The following is a 17,312-nucleotide window of genomic DNA, read 5'->3' as shown; positions in this document are numbered from 1 at the left end:
CACAAAGAGAGAAAAGGGCTCAGTGATCCAGAATATCCAGGGATGCAAGCAGGTGCAAGCAGATGCATTGCAGGTGTGCAAGCAATGAATGAAGTTCTAAGAAGAGGAAAGTTTTGAAAGTTTCCTAAACTCATTTGACAACAGAATACAGCTGACGCTCAGTATCTATGAGTTCCACATGTGGGGATTCAACCAGCTGTGAACTGAAAATATTCAGGAAAAAAAACCCTGCTCCTGTTTTGAACATGTAATAATTCTTCCTTGTCATTATTTCACTAAATGAGAAAGTATAACAACTATTTGCACAGCATTTACATCATATAAGGTCTTTTAAGTTATCTAGAGATGATTTAAAGTATACAAGAGGATGCAGGTTATACACAAATACTACACATAAAATTTATGTAACGGACTGGTGCCTGTACTGACTTTTGTACTCACAGAAGGTCCTGGAACAAATTCCCCTGGAATGCTGACAGGCAACCACACAGTCATTTATGGTAGTTCTGTTTTGTCAAGTTGCCACAAACACTGAATTAGTGAACATGAAACTAGCTCCTAAGGAAGTTAAAGGGGTGATGTTCCTTCAAGTTTCCAGTCACACTTTTGTCAACCCATTAATAAAGAACCTCATTTTATGTATTTTTATGTTTAAAGGCACTTCATTGAAGATATACAAATAATGGTATGCAGTATTTCTTTGTAGTCAAACACTAGCTGAGATGAGCCCACCATCCCTGACCCTGGATCACAAGACCATACATTTTAAGAACTTTCAGCCTGACCACTGGGCTTTATTAAAGTTGGCCATCATCTCATCAATCTGCAAATTTAGCCATCTTTACATCTTTTTCATAACTTATTTTAACATGTTTCAGAGTAGCCACACGTGTGGATCAGTATATTTTTTTCTCCCTCTTCCTGGATGCACCACATTGTTGATTCATTAACACTGAACTCATGGCCAGCAGTCATAACGCATGCCTGAACAAAGTTGCCAAATGCACACTTGTTTTCTGCATATGGTACATTATAGTCTTCTTAAACTTTAGGAGCCCTGGACAGCTCTTCAGCACTGCTCTGGGGGATCATTTTATCACCAACATAAAAAAAATTACCAACACAAGAAGAACAACAAAAAAAAGTACCAAATAGATTATATAAGTTTATAGCATGAGAGCTGAAACAATAGGACAAAGTCTTCCTCAATTTCAGTTGGGGACATGCGAGCAGGTGACTCCAATTTTTTTCCCTTTTCCTAATTTGCCGAGTGACCACAAAAGTGTCGTGAGAACTGACTTCAGGGTTTCAAATAGATTTCAGCAAGTTCACAAATATGGAACCCATGGATAATAAGGATCAAACTATACTTTGTTAACAGAATGTTCTAAGAACATGCTCTGGGAAATCCTGAACTAGTTTTCCCACGACAGATAGTTTGTCTCTTTGATTTGAAAACTGTCTACAATGAAATTCTACAATGCCACATGGAAAACCTTTTTTTTTTGCCTATATTTTTCAAAATGTCCTCAAACAACTGCATTTTTTGAAGACTCCCCCCAGCTCTCTTTTTAAACTAAAAATGTCCAACTTATGAAATCAGCCTAGGTACCCATCAACAGATAAATGGATAAAGAAAAGTTTTACTCAGTCATAAAGAAGAATGAAATTATGTCATCTGCTGGTTAATGGATGAAACTGGAGAACATCATGCTAAGTTAAATAAGCCAGACTCAGAAAGTCAAGAGTGAAAAATTTTCTCTCGTAAGTGGAAGCTAGAGAGAGAGAAAGAAAAAGAAAAATTTTTAAAAATGGATCTCAAAAATAGAAGAGAGACCAACAGAATAGAGGAAGGGGATAGAAAGGAAGGGAGGAGGACAGCACATGGGGAAATACTGGAGAATGAATTCTACCAATATGCTATCTTGATGTACAAATATAGCAACAATGAATCTACCAGATATATATGTGTATATATGTATATGTATGTATATATATGTGTGTGTGTACATATATATGTGTATGTGTATGTATACTTATATAAAGCAGAAAAAGAAAGGAGGAGAGGAAAGGGAAATTACTAAGGAATGAGATTAATCAAATTATGTTATGTGCATTTATGAATATGGCATAATGAATCCCACTATTATGTATAAGTCACCAATAAAGAAAAGTCAACAAAATAAAAAACACTTATATATAGTTCTGTTTCCCGCCATGTCTTCCTACAATTTTAGCAATTCCATTTCCTTGGGGTCTCTAACATCATGCCTTCCCCTCAATGCAGACCTTTCAGTCTCAACAAAGTTGCACAGGCGGGAAGTCTAACTGCACACTGGAGACTTTTCAAAATGCATGCCACTCAATAGCACAAGAAGGTTCCAGAGCCACACATTCTATCTCCTGTCACATGGAGCAATTCATTGTTCCTATGGGTCAGACTAAAGCAGTGTGTCCTCTGAGAACTGATGCACCCAGTTTGGGAAGAAGGAACCATCCCACTGAATTCCTCTGTATCCAAAGGAGGTAGAAGTTGGCAGATGAATCATCCACACCCTAAAAATGCCACAGAGATGATGATGATGAAATAATGTGTTCAAAATTCTAAAGAACACATTCTGAAGACTACATATGTAGCAAAACTCTATATAAATGTTCCTACGAAATGGGAAAACATCAAAACACCAAAAGATAAAAGAAATGGATCAAACATTCATAGAAGAGAAGTATTTAGAGAAGACAATCATAGGGAAAATAGTCAACACTGATGTACAGCACAGGAATTTATCCTTAGGTAATGCATTAAAGAAAGCACAGTTTGTATAGATATCTCTATGTTAGTCTTACATATAAGAAAAAATGCCACCCCAAACCTGCATGTCTGTATGTATGCACAGACAAATAAATTATATGGTATATCACCCAAATGAAAGATTAAAGGGCCAATCAAAATAATCATGAAAACTGTATGGCAGCATGGAGAAACATTTATGATATGTCAGATTTTAAAAGCTGGATGACAAAATTACAGTTGAGATACAATGACAGCTATGTGTTTTATTTATGTTCTACAGTCTGAAAAAGAACAGAGAAAAACAAAATAGCTCATCTGCTGGGGTGGTGGGGACTATCAGGGATGTAGTTTTTATACTCCCTTTTCAAATTCGATTGTATTTACTGTCACCCAGGCCATGACTAAATAGGTGCTATTCAGTACAGGCTGAGTATCACTTATCCAAAATGCTTGGGATTTAGGTGTTTTAGATTTGGGATTTTTTTCAGATTTTGGGATATTTGCATATATATATAAGAGATTCCCTGGAAATGAAACCTAAGGCTAAATATGAAAATCATTTATGCTTCATACACAACTGTCTACACAAAGCCTGAAGGAAATTGTACACAATATTTTGAGTGTGACTGTTTTTTTTAAAATTTATTTATTTTTTATTTTTTTTACAAACTACATTTTGATTCATTGTACACAAATGGAGTACATCATTTCATTTCCATGATTGTGCATGATGTAGATTCATTCCATTTGTGTAATCATACATGTACATAGAATAATACTATTTGTCTCATTCCACCATTTTTCATACCCCCCCCCATTTCCTTCTACATAATCCAAAGTTCTTCCATTCTTCTCTCACTCCCCACATCTCCCACCCCCATTATATATCATTCTTCACTTATCAGGGAAAACATTCAGCCTTTGGTTTTTTGGTTTTTTGGGACTGACTTATTTCACTTAGCATGATATTCTCCAATTCCATCCATTTATTTGCAAATGCCATGATATTATTCTTCTTTATGGCTGAATAATATTCCATTGTGTATATATACCACAGTTGCTTTATGTGCCTGGTTTTTGACTGTGAGCCACCTCAGGAGGTGAAGTATGGAATTTTTCACTGGTAGTATCAGGTTGGTACTCAAAAAGTTTGAGATTTCTGGATATTTTGAATTTCAGAACCTATATTCTGAAAATATGTCTTTGACTTAATTTTTCAAGTTTTACAATATATAAAAGAGTGGAGAGGGACGTTATGTAATATTTCCTCCAAATGAATTCCTTTTTTTTTATATGAAGTCTTTTAATTTTGTAGAAAATAAAGAAATAAAACTGCAAAAATAAAAAACAAACACTAAAATCCACCTGTGACCAAATTTGGACTGTAAAATACTAATTTGAGACCTAAATGAATGTATGTATTCTGTTTAGATATCACAAAGATCTAACATGCTGAAAGAAACAAAAAGTCATAAAGCTAGTACAGGAAAAGGCAGAAGTCTACACATTCCAAGCAAGAGGCTGACCATGTATACTTCTACTACATAAGGAGTGGTGTGGACCTTTCAAACATATCTCCAGTGACTGCAAGGATGGTGTCAACTACCCCAGCATAGTTGTGCCTACTTGATTAGGTTTGCATATTGCATAATGGGGGCAGGAGAACGTAAGGGAAGAATGGAAGAAGGATGGTGTAGAGATGGAAATGAGGAATGGGGAGGGGGTGGGGGAAGGAAAGATAATAAAATGAGGCAAACATCATTACCCCATGTACATGTATGAAGATGCAAATGGTATGCCTCTACTTCGTCTACAACCAGAGAAATGATAGTTATACTTCATTTGTGTATGATGAATTAATTTTTTTTAAAATAAACTTAGAGTATCAGTTGGTACTCAGGAAAAGTTAAATAAAAATTTTGGACTTCCTTTTTTTGTTTCCTGTTTTGCATGTCCATCTTCCTATGTTTTAAACCGTATGCAGCCTTCAAAATGGGAAGAGACATCCAGAATGTGACTGATTTAACTCTACAGTAAATACTGAGTTAAAAATAAATTGCCATTCTCATTATAGTTCCTGTCCTGCAAATGAATTCTTAAAATGTTAGGTTCCGTTGAAATGCATATCAGAAGTTCTGAGATGGGTCACCCCAGTGATGTCATGTGGATGGGCCATGGTCACACTTTAAAAAGCAACAATCAAAAGGGCCAATATGGCCATTCCTTCTTTCAGATTCTTTTTTTTGTCTCAGTCTCAAATCTAGACAATGCTAACACAACTGTATGGGTAACACTGGGAACAGAGAGGTGAGCTTGGGGCTCAGTGACACCCTGAACACTTGTCTTAGACCAAGCTTTTGTTGGTTCTCAGGACAGTTTCACTGTCCCCAGGGAAGCAAGGGATTGCTTTTAGGAAAGTGGGCTATGATTTCGAACAAGGCATCCCCAAACCACCTGGCGCACATTCTTCATACAGAATCTGGCTCTCACAGACATTTCTAGTGTGACTCTTTTTGGTCCAATTTCAAAAAGTTTCTCATGTAAAATGGGCTACTTGGGAATACAGGATGTGAAGACCCTTCCCACATGTGCCGGGCCCTACAGAGTCCTCAGAAGGAGCACTGGGCCCGTTCGTCAGGGCCCTGGTCAGCCCTGAGCTGGATACTGCAAGGCTGGTCCCTAAATGGAATTAGTTTGTAAATGAATGAATGGGGAGAAAAAAATCTCTACATCATTAGCCAGCTTTAATGAGCTTTTCCAGTGTCTTGGATAAGAGCATTAGTTTCAAGGACGCACTCTGCTTAGAGACCAAAGCCACCTGCTTTTCCATTCAATGCCTCTTCTCGGAAGAACAGACTTCCTTCTGGTGCTCTACAATGGCTGGGGACTACCTTACCTGCTCCTGCCCTTGTAAAGAGCCGTCCTCCTCCATTCATTCATTCCTTCATTCAATCATTCCCTTTCATTTATCCCCCAGTTCTCCAGCCTACAGGCTCATTCAAATTAGCATCCGTTTAGCACAAAGCACAAAAGAGCAAAACATCAGGTCTTACTTGCTACCCACAGGCTCTAAAGATAATTTTCTCTTGACAAAATCTTTGACAGGGATGCTTTTCTATTAACAAAATGCAGTACATCACATACCCTGTGCAATTCACATCAATCCCTGTGGTGCCATCAGTACAGCTGGGGACAAGTTCAGGCTCTGCCAGTGACTGATGGAAAATGACAGCATTCTGGCCTAAAGCCCAAACCCAGGGCAGAGTCACCTGACCTCCAGAGAAAGCTCCCCTAATGCCCGCAAGCATATAACAGCACATTACTTACATCCCACAGCCCTCCGTGAATGCAGAATTTCTGTGAATGACAGAAACACTCCCAAAGTGAACTTACACTTAATAATCTTTAGAAAGAACAAAAGGCACCAAATGCAAGTGCCAGAAATCTAACCGCAATTCAATATGATTTATATTCCAAATACAACCTTTCACTATGTGTGTGTGTGTGTGTGTGTGTGTGTGTGTGTTTTCAAAATCATGAACTCTGCTGGGAAAAAAAAATAATTAAGGTTTTAAAACACAGAAAGCAGTCCACAGAATGGATCAAATAGAAGTTCCTTTACACAGGTTTAATAATTATATCTTCTTTAAATACTCGTGGTGGGTTTTTTTTTTTTTTTTTGAATGGCAGCTTTTCAAATGTGTTTATCAGAATACATGCTTACTTGGCTATAATTAAAAGAAAGTAGAGCTATACTTACATCCCTTGGCCTCATCAGCATGCATTTATTCTCCAATTTTGTCAACCTTTCAACTAATTATTTGCGGAATGGAGTGGTTATTATTAGTGAACTGCCTATCAAGTCAAAGCCTACAGCCTTTGGAGACAAGTAACCCGGATGCAATGACCACTGTGAAACACAGGCAGCTGGCATAGTCAGGGCAGTGTATGAACACCAGCGGTACCCCATTCTCACCAGTGCCCTGGGGAGGCAGGGACCAGCAAACAAACTCCTCTGCCATCCACAGTACCAGTTAGAAAGTGAACTCTCTCCTTGCAGAGTGGGACATCTTTTGGAAGAAACTAGCTGCCAGTCAGCCCTCAATGGGAGACTTTCCTGATGTTCACTCCTGAATGTCCCTGAAATGTGTCCACACACACACACACAAAAAAAACCTGAGCAAATGAAGAACTAAGACTTCATTTTGAATTGGAAAGCAGCCCAATCCCTCCCCCAGCCCTTCATGACACCACCTGATGTACCATCTGCTGAATCTATACCACAGCTCTTTGGGCCCCTCTGCCCTATTCCCAAGGGACAGGCAAGGCCTACCTGCTCTTGGGGCCACTTTGGTCTCTCCTCTGGGGTCCTGGTCTTGGCCTTGAAGCCTCTCTGGGGGTCTACTGGATGCTTGGACTCGGGAGGGAGGTTCAGTGACTTGGGCCTTGCTTCATGCCTGTTGGGCCCACAGCTGGCCTCACTGGGCGGGCAGGCCTCCGTGGAGTCCCCAGGCCCTGGTTCAGGCATGTGCTCGGGGCTCGCCTCACTGGCACTCGTGATGCTGGTCATGCTCAAGCTCATCTTGATCTCAGCCACAATCTGGTCGATGTCTTCTTCCTGGTCCTCCAGATCCCCATCTCCACGCCTCAGGTGATAGGGGGAAGCACTGCCTGCATTCCCATTGGCCTCTGAAGAGTAGTAGTCCTGGTAGCCCTCTTTGCTGGGACAGTAGTGACCACCTTCTTCCTGGTCGTGGGCCTCCAACACAGAGGGCTCGTCCTCTGGGATGGGCAGGTGGCTCTCTGGGTAGTCCTGGCTGCCTTCGGCCCCATGGCCATGGGGGTGTGGGCCTGCTGAGTCTGTCCACTCCTCCACCGCCTCCTGGCACTCGTCGGTGTCCACAGGGTGTGTGCTGTGGGCCACATACTCCTCCCCATTGCAGTCCATGCCCTCCAGGTAGCTGTCGTCCTCTGGGCAGTAGCGGATGTAGTAGGTGATGCCCTCCTCCTCCTCCGGGAGCCCCTCGTCATAGTCCTCCTCCTCGGAGGTGTTGTTCACATAGTCGGAGCTAGAGTCCCCATCAGGGCTGTGGTTGTGGCAGTCCTGCTCCTCGGGCGTGGGGCTCTCTGGCCGCAGGGTGGTCAGCTCCAGGCCCTTGGGCACATAGCCCTCCAAGGGCAGTTCTGCATCCTCACTCGCAGGCTCCTGGCCATGGGGGATGGGGCCTGGCCGGGCCCTGTGTTCCAACATGCTGCTCGTGGTGCTCTGGCGCTTCCGGTGGGCCATGGCAGACACTCACGCGGCCATCATCACCTGGGGCAGTCACTGTGGGGAGGAATGTTGGAAAGTGCAGAGTCAAAATCCCACCGACTGCCGATCACCACCAACCCGGCAAGCACACAGCCCACCCCACCGCCCATGCGCCTTGCCACCATGTTCGCTCAGAGCAATGTGAACGCACATCTGTTCAAAAATGTGACATTCCCGCCTGGCTGCCTCATGTGCCAGGAACAACGTGCTGCTGTGCCAGGGAGGACAGGCAGAGCTAAGGAAAAGCCAGCAGGGAGAGGCACCCTCAGTCACCAGGGTGCCAGCCTTGGGCCTGCAGCTCACAAGCTCATTCCTGACCCCCACACTGGGCTCCCCAGGTGACAAAATCACAGGGCCATAAATCAGGTTAGCTGCTCTCAAAAGAGAAAAGGGGAAGTTTCCATCCAGAAGACAACCATGACAAATGGGGACAGGGCATTAGATCTTCTCAGTTTAACTCCACACCCCATGACGAGGTAGACACTTACTGAAACATGCCATTATAACCCCTGAATCGGTACAATTACTATGTGGCATTTGAAAATAAAGTAAGAATAAATGAATAAATAAAGTACCTTTGGGAGGAGGACTAAGAGGAACTCTGTGTAGAAACAAAAACTGATATTATGCACTCTTTTTAAATACTGCTTTAATTTGTTTACCATGTGAATGTACTACTTTTACTTTGCAACGAATTTTAAATAAAATTGTACATTAACTCAAAATAAATCAATCTGTGCTCCTTGAAGACCATCTCAGTCCCCTTCCCTACTGGCTTGTCCCATCCTCTCCCCACTCCTCACTCCAAACCAAACAGCATTCACCAAGGGTCTGGATTTGCAGGGACTGTCTTGCCTGAGCAATGAACAGAGAAGCTCAACACAAGTGCTCAGCCTCACAGGCCCAAAGGTGTGTTATGGAGGGCAGCACTGCCTGGCCAAAGGGGAATAGCAATGGGGCTGCAGCTAGCAGGGCATGCATCCTGGTCCCATGCAGACGCCACAATGATCATGGGGGCCCACAACAGGAGAGGGCCTGGAGCCCACTGCCCCGGACTCTGCATTTCATCCCCCAAACCAGGCAGAGTCACTGGGCAGTTTCCAGTAGGTGCACAACACAGTATCTGTTAGTCCCATCTCTCTGGATCCAGCATGGAGGACCGGAGGCTGGAGGAAGGGAGATTGGCAAAAAGACTATACCAGTTCTCTAGGGGAGAGGAGGAGCTAGCCTCCAGAAGAAGGCTTAGAAAGAGTGTTCAAAACTTTGGTTCGTGTTCTATTTCTTAGGCTGAGTGTTTACTGGAGTGTTCACTTTATCCTTTAAACTCTACTTTTACATTACACATGCCCTTTCAGCATCATAGTTACTAATGGTGAATTTTATGTCATGTGTATTTTAGCACAATTAAGCAAATGAAAATGAAAAAAAAATTGAGAGTTTAAATTAAATGAGTGGAGATGAGACAGGAGAAGGGGCTTGGCAAGTATTTAGGTGGTGGGAGCCTTGGGGCCTGTAGTAAGATGAGAAGCAGCGAAGACAGAGGAGGCACTATCCATGGTGCCCAAGGCACTACCCAGGCTCTGAGCTCCCATTCCTATATGTCCTCTTTCTTAAATATCACCTCCCCAGGGAGCTCATAAACTGAAGGACTTTTATAATCCTCCCAGTGCCCAGTGCAGCACCTTGCTTGCAGTGGTGCCCCAAACACATCTCACTACGAGAGCGCCTTTATCAGATGGTTAGTCACAGCATTATGAATATTCCCAGAAGAACCTAGAAGGAGATAATTACTTCATCCAGTCCAGATTCTCAGAGTGTGAGCACAATTACTAATGGAGACACATGCTTCCAATGCGTGAATGCACATCACAGAAATTCACCATTGACAGAAACAGTGTTTACTCCATCATCCGCAAGGGGATCACAAATGGCTGTCTCTTGCTAACAGCCCCAGAATGCTGAAAGATTCATAGCGCTTCCTCAGAGTGGCCTACGTACTACAAAGATGTCCCACATCTGGAATATTGTGACTGAGAAAAACCCTATAGGGTCTGAATAGCCTCCAGAATCACCCATCCCAAACCCTGAACCTGGCAGGACTATTCCAAAGACCTATTCCCAAGAAGAGAAGAGGGGCTCAGCATTCACCAGAAAAACAGTAACCAGAGGACTCATCAAGAAGGGTGAACTGAGCTGGGTGTGGCAATGCATGTCTGTAATCCCAGCAGCTGGGGACGCTGAGGCAGGAGGATCGAGAGTTTAAAGCCAGACTCAGAAACTTAGTAAGGCCCTAAGCAACTTAGTGAGCCCCTGTCTCTAAATAAAAAATAAAAATGGGTGGAGGATGTGTCTCAGTGGTTAAATGCCCCTGGGTTCAATCCCTGTTACCAGGAAAAAGAAAAACAACAACAATGACAAAAAAGATGAACTGCTTTAAAATAGTTTGTTACTGTGTGACTTTACTGAAAATATGCAGAAATTTTATCTTGTCATCGTTCCTAAACAATTCAGCATAACAGCTAGTTGCGGGACATTTACACTGTATTAGGTGCTAAAAGTCATCTAAAGATGATTTGAGGTATGCGGGAAGATGTACACTGGTTGTATGCAAATACAACACCATGTGATATAAAGGACTTGAGCATCCATGGATTTGGATATCCTCAGAGTGTCTTAGAACCACCCCTTGAGAATACCCAGGGACTACTGTATTTATATCTTTGTTAGAGAACAAACTAAAGTACACAGTATGTCTAACTGTCTTCACTTCAGATGCTATGTCATTTCAAGGATAAAATCAGTACATGCACTTAACCATGTGTACCTGAACCTAATTAAAGCACCTATATAAAAATATAAGACTTAAGGACTACAATACACAATTAGAATAACAGAACAGTCCAAAGTTCTGTGGGTTTTTAAAAAGTCCATCTCTATGGTTTTGATAAGTGTCCCCCAACAGTCCCTGTGTGAAAGGCTTGGTCCCCGGCCTATGCTGTTATTTGGAAGTGGTGGAAACTTTAAGGGATGGGAACTATTGGGAGGTTTTCAATCCACCGGAGGCATGAACTTGAAGAAGATATTGGATTTCAGCCCCTTCCTCTTCCTTTCTTTTTTGTGTCCTGGCCATGAGGTGAAAGCTTTGCTCCCTGCCATAATGATCTAGCTACCTTGCCATAGGTCCAAAGTGACAGGGCCAATTGGTCATGGACCAGAATCTCTGAGTTAAAATAAACCTTTTCTCCACATAAGTTGACTATCTCAGGTATTTATTATAGTAAGAAAATCTGACTAAAACCATCACTGAGGTGGTATTGTAGAACTAGAAGAGAACCAGGAGTTTATTTTTCACTACCGTTTCCTGTTATCCCTTAAAGCCTTCAAGTAATTTCAGCAAAATTTATTGAAGGTGCACAACAACTATCAGTAATTAAGTATGCTGGACAAAAATTACTCAATTCATTGCCCACCACTATTTCCTATATTTTATGTAGATTTTTCTCTTAAAGTATATGTTACAATTTCATTTTTATTTTACAATAATAATTACTAGGGTCATTTTGTTCCATTAATCAATAATCCTTTTATGTCTAGAGAAGGCTCCTCACATAGACTATTTCTTGAAATGCATCCTTATTTGCCAGTCTGCCAGCACTATCTGTTCCACTATCTTCCAGTTGGCAGTCTTGCAGATGTGTGGTTGAATACTAATCTGATTCTTTTTACCTTGGTTCAAAATCTATTGCTTGTCTGGAAGCTTGTAGAATTTTTTTCTCTATTCTTAAGAGTACAGAATTTCCATTGGGATATATCTGGATGAGGGTCTTTTTTTTTTTTTTAATTAATCTGTGAGGATTCATTTGATGAGCCCTTTCCATATTGAACCCACATCTTCCTTTAGCCAAGGAAGCTTCCTGCTATTTCTTTCTTATTTCTCTCTCTCATGGCCTTTTTCTCCTTTGAGAACATCTCTTGGATCTGTCCTCTAAATCACTTAACTTTGCACTCCTAACACCCATTTCATTGTAGTTTTTTCCTTTGTGGTAAAAATTAATTCTTCCATTTTACTTTCCAGTTGTTCAGCAAGATACAGCATGAACCTGTCTTTACTCCTTCTGGTAACAAAGGGCCCCAGTGACACAAGGAAGGTGTCTCACAAAGAGTTGTGGGTTAAAGGGTTGTTCTTAGGTACAGTGGGAGACGATTTTCTGGTGACCTGGCAGCAATGGGGTTGGTCATCTGGGACTTCATTACTGAGATATGGGAAGGCTTCTCTATATTTTAGGTATGGACAGAAATGAGATATGCTCATCCAGGTCTGTCTCATTCAGGGAAAAATGTCCCCCACGCTGTGTCAGTTTTATGTCAGTGTGACAAAATACCTATTGACCATCAACTTTTAAGGAGGAAAGGCTTATTTTGGCTCAGGTTTCAGAGATTCCACCTCATAAAGTTCACATCACCTCCCAACAGCACCACAGGCTGGTGACCACACTTTTAACACACAGGCCTTTAGGGAACACTTATCCAAGCCATAGTACCCTTCTAAAGCCACAGGAAATAGGTAGTCCCCTGAAATTCCCTGGGTCTCTGTGACACACCCCACCCCAGCTCCAAAGGTTCCAAACTCTCATGAGAGGAGCCAAACACTTTCCCTAAAGCAAGCAAATCTGACCAATATCTGGAATCCTTTATTCTTCACATTTAAATATTTAGCTCATCTGAAAAGTATACATACACAAGGTAGAAAGCATCTTAGTTTCCCCCAAAATAGTTAATTCTGTGCTTTTCAAACTTGCTACCTATTTTAAAATCCTGATGCCCAGATCACACCTAAAACCAATGAAATTGGGATATCTCAGGTAGGAGAGAGCCTCATGGTTTAGTCATCTTCTGTGCTGCAACCAGAAGACCTGACAAGAACAAGTAGAGGAGAAAAAGTTTATTGTGGGGTACAAATTTGTAAAACTTTACAAATTTCACACATTTGTAAAGTTAAAAAAAGTCCTATGTTGAATCATCGTAAGACAGGGATTATCAGTACTAAATTCTTACATAAAATTTGATGTGCTTCTGGGTTTTCTAGTCTATACCAATTCATCAACAGCTTTGTGGTTTTCTTCACAGCTGTGGACATCTTTTAATAAATTTATTCTTGGATATATTATAATTCTGACTGTCATGAATGGAGTTTCTCCTCCATTATATATTTAGTTGGCTATCATTGATGTATAGAAAAAAAGCTATCCTGATCTTGCACGAATGCATCTTATTAACCTACTTTTAAGTCCTAATGTTTTTTAGTTACTGTTGTTTTTCTGGGTAAATGATGCCATTCTCCAGTCATCACCATCTGGGTTCTCAGCATGTGATTATCTTGTCTGACCCCTGTCCTGCATTTCCCTGTGAAGTTAAGTAACAATAATACTAACGAACATCCTTGACTTATTCCTCATTTTAATGAAAATGTTTTTACTTTTCTAGATCTGGACCAGGGTGAGAGAGACGAAGCATCAAAAGCTTCAGGAATCAAAATAAATAATATTTTAATTGCAATGCCTTAAAAAATAAAAATCAATGCAAAATCCATGATGAGATAAATGTCAAAATGTTAAATAAAGACGGGACTGGTATTGATTTTTTCCTTTGGCCTCAAGCAACAATATGGCTCTGAAGCACTCTGGCAATGATTCTGTTTTTTAAACGTTTTCACCATTAAATGCAATGCTGGCATCTGGCTAAAGACAGCTCTTTTCTAGAGCTTGATATTACAGACCTCTGATCTGGTTCTCTTTTCTGTGGGTACAAAGGGAAAGGGACTCACAGCAGCTGCCCAGGAAGAAGCCACATCTTTAAAGACTGCAGAATACATTTAACCTACTGGGCACTTTCAGTATAAGAGAGAGTCATCCTGTTAAAGATGAAGATGGAAGATCCTTGTTTAAATTCACATGTCTGTTTACTGTGAGGCCTTGGGCAAGATGTCTAATGGAGGGATGGCCTTCCCCCCTTGGGAAATTAGAAATGACATATTTGCCTGCTGGGCTTGAAGTAGGTTAAACAGGAGAGTGTATTAGTACATTTTCTGTTGCTAAAATGAAATACCTGAGGCTAGTAACTTCATAAAAAAAAAGATTTATTTAGCTCATAGTTATAGAGGTTAAAGGGCGTTGAACCAGCATCTTCAGCTCTGGTAAAAGGCTCAAGGTGGATTACATGGCAACGAGGTAGATTACATTGAAGTGTATGCAATGAGGCAGATCACATCACCAGACAGAAAGTGCATGAGCAATTTAAGGGTCAGGCTTGCTCTAATAACATCTTTGTCTCTCAAGAACTAACTCAGGGTCCCACAAGAGCTATCTTAATTTCTTCAGAGGGTAACACCCCCAATAACGTTAGGACCTCCCACTAAGCCCCATCTCTTAAAGTTTCCACCATATCTCCACATTGTCACATGGGACCAAGCTTCCAATACATGAACCCTAGAGGGACAAACAACACTCAAACTATAGCAGAGTGACCAATGCAGGTCTGGAGCTTCATACATGCTACACACAGGGAGTTAAGGAAAGCTTTCAATTAGCTGTTAATGGCAAGAATACCTAATGGTTCTGCTAACACATATGGATGGGAGTGGCATGCCCAGGTGACATTGACCCTGGTTATGTATATAACATGCATCTCTGCAATGGGATGTGTGTGTATCCATGTGGTAATGCAGAACAGGGAGAGGTCCTGTAGAAAGACAAGAGTTGCTTTCCCCAACGAAGTGTTTCACTCATTTTGGTGGACACAATGCCAACCTGGGAGACTGCAGTTTACGACCCTAGACTGAGTAGGTGGACCAAAGGTTGGGTCTAGAGTTCAGGTGGTTCTTGTATCACAGGCCCTAAGACTACATTTGAAAACTCTGCCTTAATAGATATTTGTGGGTCTCGGATGACTTCCCACCTCCTATTCAATAGATTCAACCTCCCTGCCAAGAAACACAGGTCAAGCCTTCTCCCTCTATTTCTGGGCAGGAGGAGGGAGTACAACTCTCATCAATTTCTTCAGGACCCAGCTCCTGGGTCACCTACTGCTATCAGCAGGGCAAAGGTGGGTGGCCGGGGAGGATGAGATGTTCAAAGAACAGCAGACCATTCCCTAACCAGGAAGGTGAGGTATGACCAAAGGGAGGTGAGAAAAAACAGTGGACAAAAATGTAGATGGGATAAAGTGGTCTTTAAAATTAATAATTCCACAAAATTTACAATATCTGCTATGGTTTCAATCTGTTTCCCAACAATTCATATGTTGGACACATAATGCCTCAAAGACATGGTAATGATGGGGCCCCCATCATGGCATTAGTGGCTACATAGGAAGAGGGACAGAGAACCCAGTTAATATGCTTACTCTCTCTCACCATGTGATGCCCTCTTCTCTGATATAATGCAACAAGAAGGTCTTCACCAGATGCTGACATCTTGCTCTTGGACTTTCTGGTCTACAGAACTGTGAGCCAAATAAATATCTATTCTTCATATATTACCCAGTCTGTGATATTCAGTTGTAGCAACAGAAAATGGACTAAGACATTATCCTATTAAGTTCAATCAAAGTGTATCACTGCAAGGCACTAACACATTGCCTTTTGCATGGAAGCAGTTTGCAGCCCAATGATAATGGATGCCGTTTTCAACACCTCAATTTAAAAGCAACTTTTTCAGGAAGCCCTTTAATGCCTGAAGGGAGTTCCAACACAGCCACCAAATCACACCTGCCTGACTGCCAGACTCTGCAAACTCACAGGCAATGTCTGGTGGAAAGATTTCAATTACTTCAACTGCACACTCCTTCTGGGGGTACAACTGTTACGTGGGGACAGCTGTCCTGTAGGAGGGCGTGAAGCGCTTCCCTCCCCACCTCGGGAGAGAGCGGAGATGTGACTAATCTAACACATCATTTGCTAAGCTGATGTGGGCAGATTCTTGTGTTCAGGAGGCAACTGCTTCCGAAGGCACCATGCTTCCAGGCAATGAGAATTATGATCTGTTTTGTGTGCATTTAATAGGAAATACAGGGGAGAATGGACACCAGTCAACCAAAGACATTCACTGTTGTGCCATGACATATTTCTTTTCCTTCTTTTTTCTATGCAAGTCTTTTATACAAATGAGACTCTACTGTCAAAACAGCACATAACATGACAACAGCACCATCTCTTTTAACATAACATGATAAGCAGTAGACTCTCCATATGCATCATTTTAAAGGCTACATCATATTTTATGGCTACATAGAAAATTTAACTGCTATGAACTGAACATCTGTGTTCCCAAAATCTCACATATTGAAATCCTACTACACAATACAACGGTATGAGTTGCTGCAGACTTTGGGAGGAGATTAAGCCATAAATGTGCAGCTCACATGAGTGGGATAATGTCTTTATCAAAGAGGCCCAAGGGAGTTCACCTGCCCTTTCCACCATGTAAGGACACAGAAGACACTATACATGAACCAGAAGCAGGTCCTCTCCAGACACCAAATGTTCCAGTCTCTTGATCTTAAACTTTCTAGCCTCCAGAACTGTGAAAAATGAATGTTTGCTGTTTGAGCTACCCAGTCTGCAGAATTTTTCTTAGCTGCCTAAGACACTATTCCCCTACTGAATTTATGAATATATGAATAGTCTGCTTTTACATTATAAACGATGCTGTCATATTTCCTTAAGTATATATTCTAGGTCTTCCTCCCCATTACAGGACCTTTATCTAGGATGTTTTAAATTTTTCTTTGCTGCATAGAGTGACAGCCTGAGGTCCAGGTCCTAAGATGTGCCCAGGAGCAGTGTGGCCAGGACAGAGTTAACTGTCCATCCAGTGGAGCTGGGGGAATCTGCATCGCAGAGCATGTGCACAAACATATTGAGGTCCTTTGCTTCCGATTAATCATATTAAAGTTAAATCCTTCATAACAGACCATCTGGAAAGCAATTTGAATGTACAGGAGAAGCATGATTACCTGCTACATGTCCAGGAAAATGAGACCCTGTGTCCAGACTCAATTAATTCTATACTAGGACATAAATCAATAGAAAATGCTACCCCTGACACTGTGCTCACCACTTGCCTCCTGAAACATCCTAATGAGATGTGGGGATAAAGGTTCATTGTCAACAATAAAGAACTCCAGTGTCCTTATTCTAAACCATGTTTT

At 41.5% G+C, this 17,312-nt stretch overlaps 1 protein-coding gene across 5 annotated transcripts in view; it reads right to left on the bottom strand.

Moving 5' to 3' along the window:
* The window catches only part of APBA2 (amyloid beta precursor protein binding family A member 2), a 273,902-nt gene that overhangs the window by 63,332 nt on the left and 193,258 nt on the right, over positions 1–17,312 (bottom strand). For all 5 annotated transcript variants that reach the window (XM_079122129.1, XM_079122131.1, XM_079122130.1 and 2 more), the window contains one exon: positions 7,128–8,120. In XM_079122129.1, the coding sequence (XP_078978255.1) occupies positions 7,128–8,081 (954 nt within the window). In that variant the 5' untranslated portion in view covers positions 8,082–8,120. The remainder of the gene's footprint in view (positions 1–7,127; positions 8,121–17,312) is intronic.

This window comes from Sciurus vulgaris, assembly GCF_902686455.1.
Source record: "Sciurus vulgaris genome assembly, chromosome: 2".
NCBI lineage: Eukaryota > Metazoa > Chordata > Mammalia > Rodentia > Sciuridae > Sciurus > Sciurus vulgaris.
The sequence above is the reverse complement of the archived record's forward strand: the minus strand, read 5'-3'. Positions and strand labels throughout refer to the sequence as shown.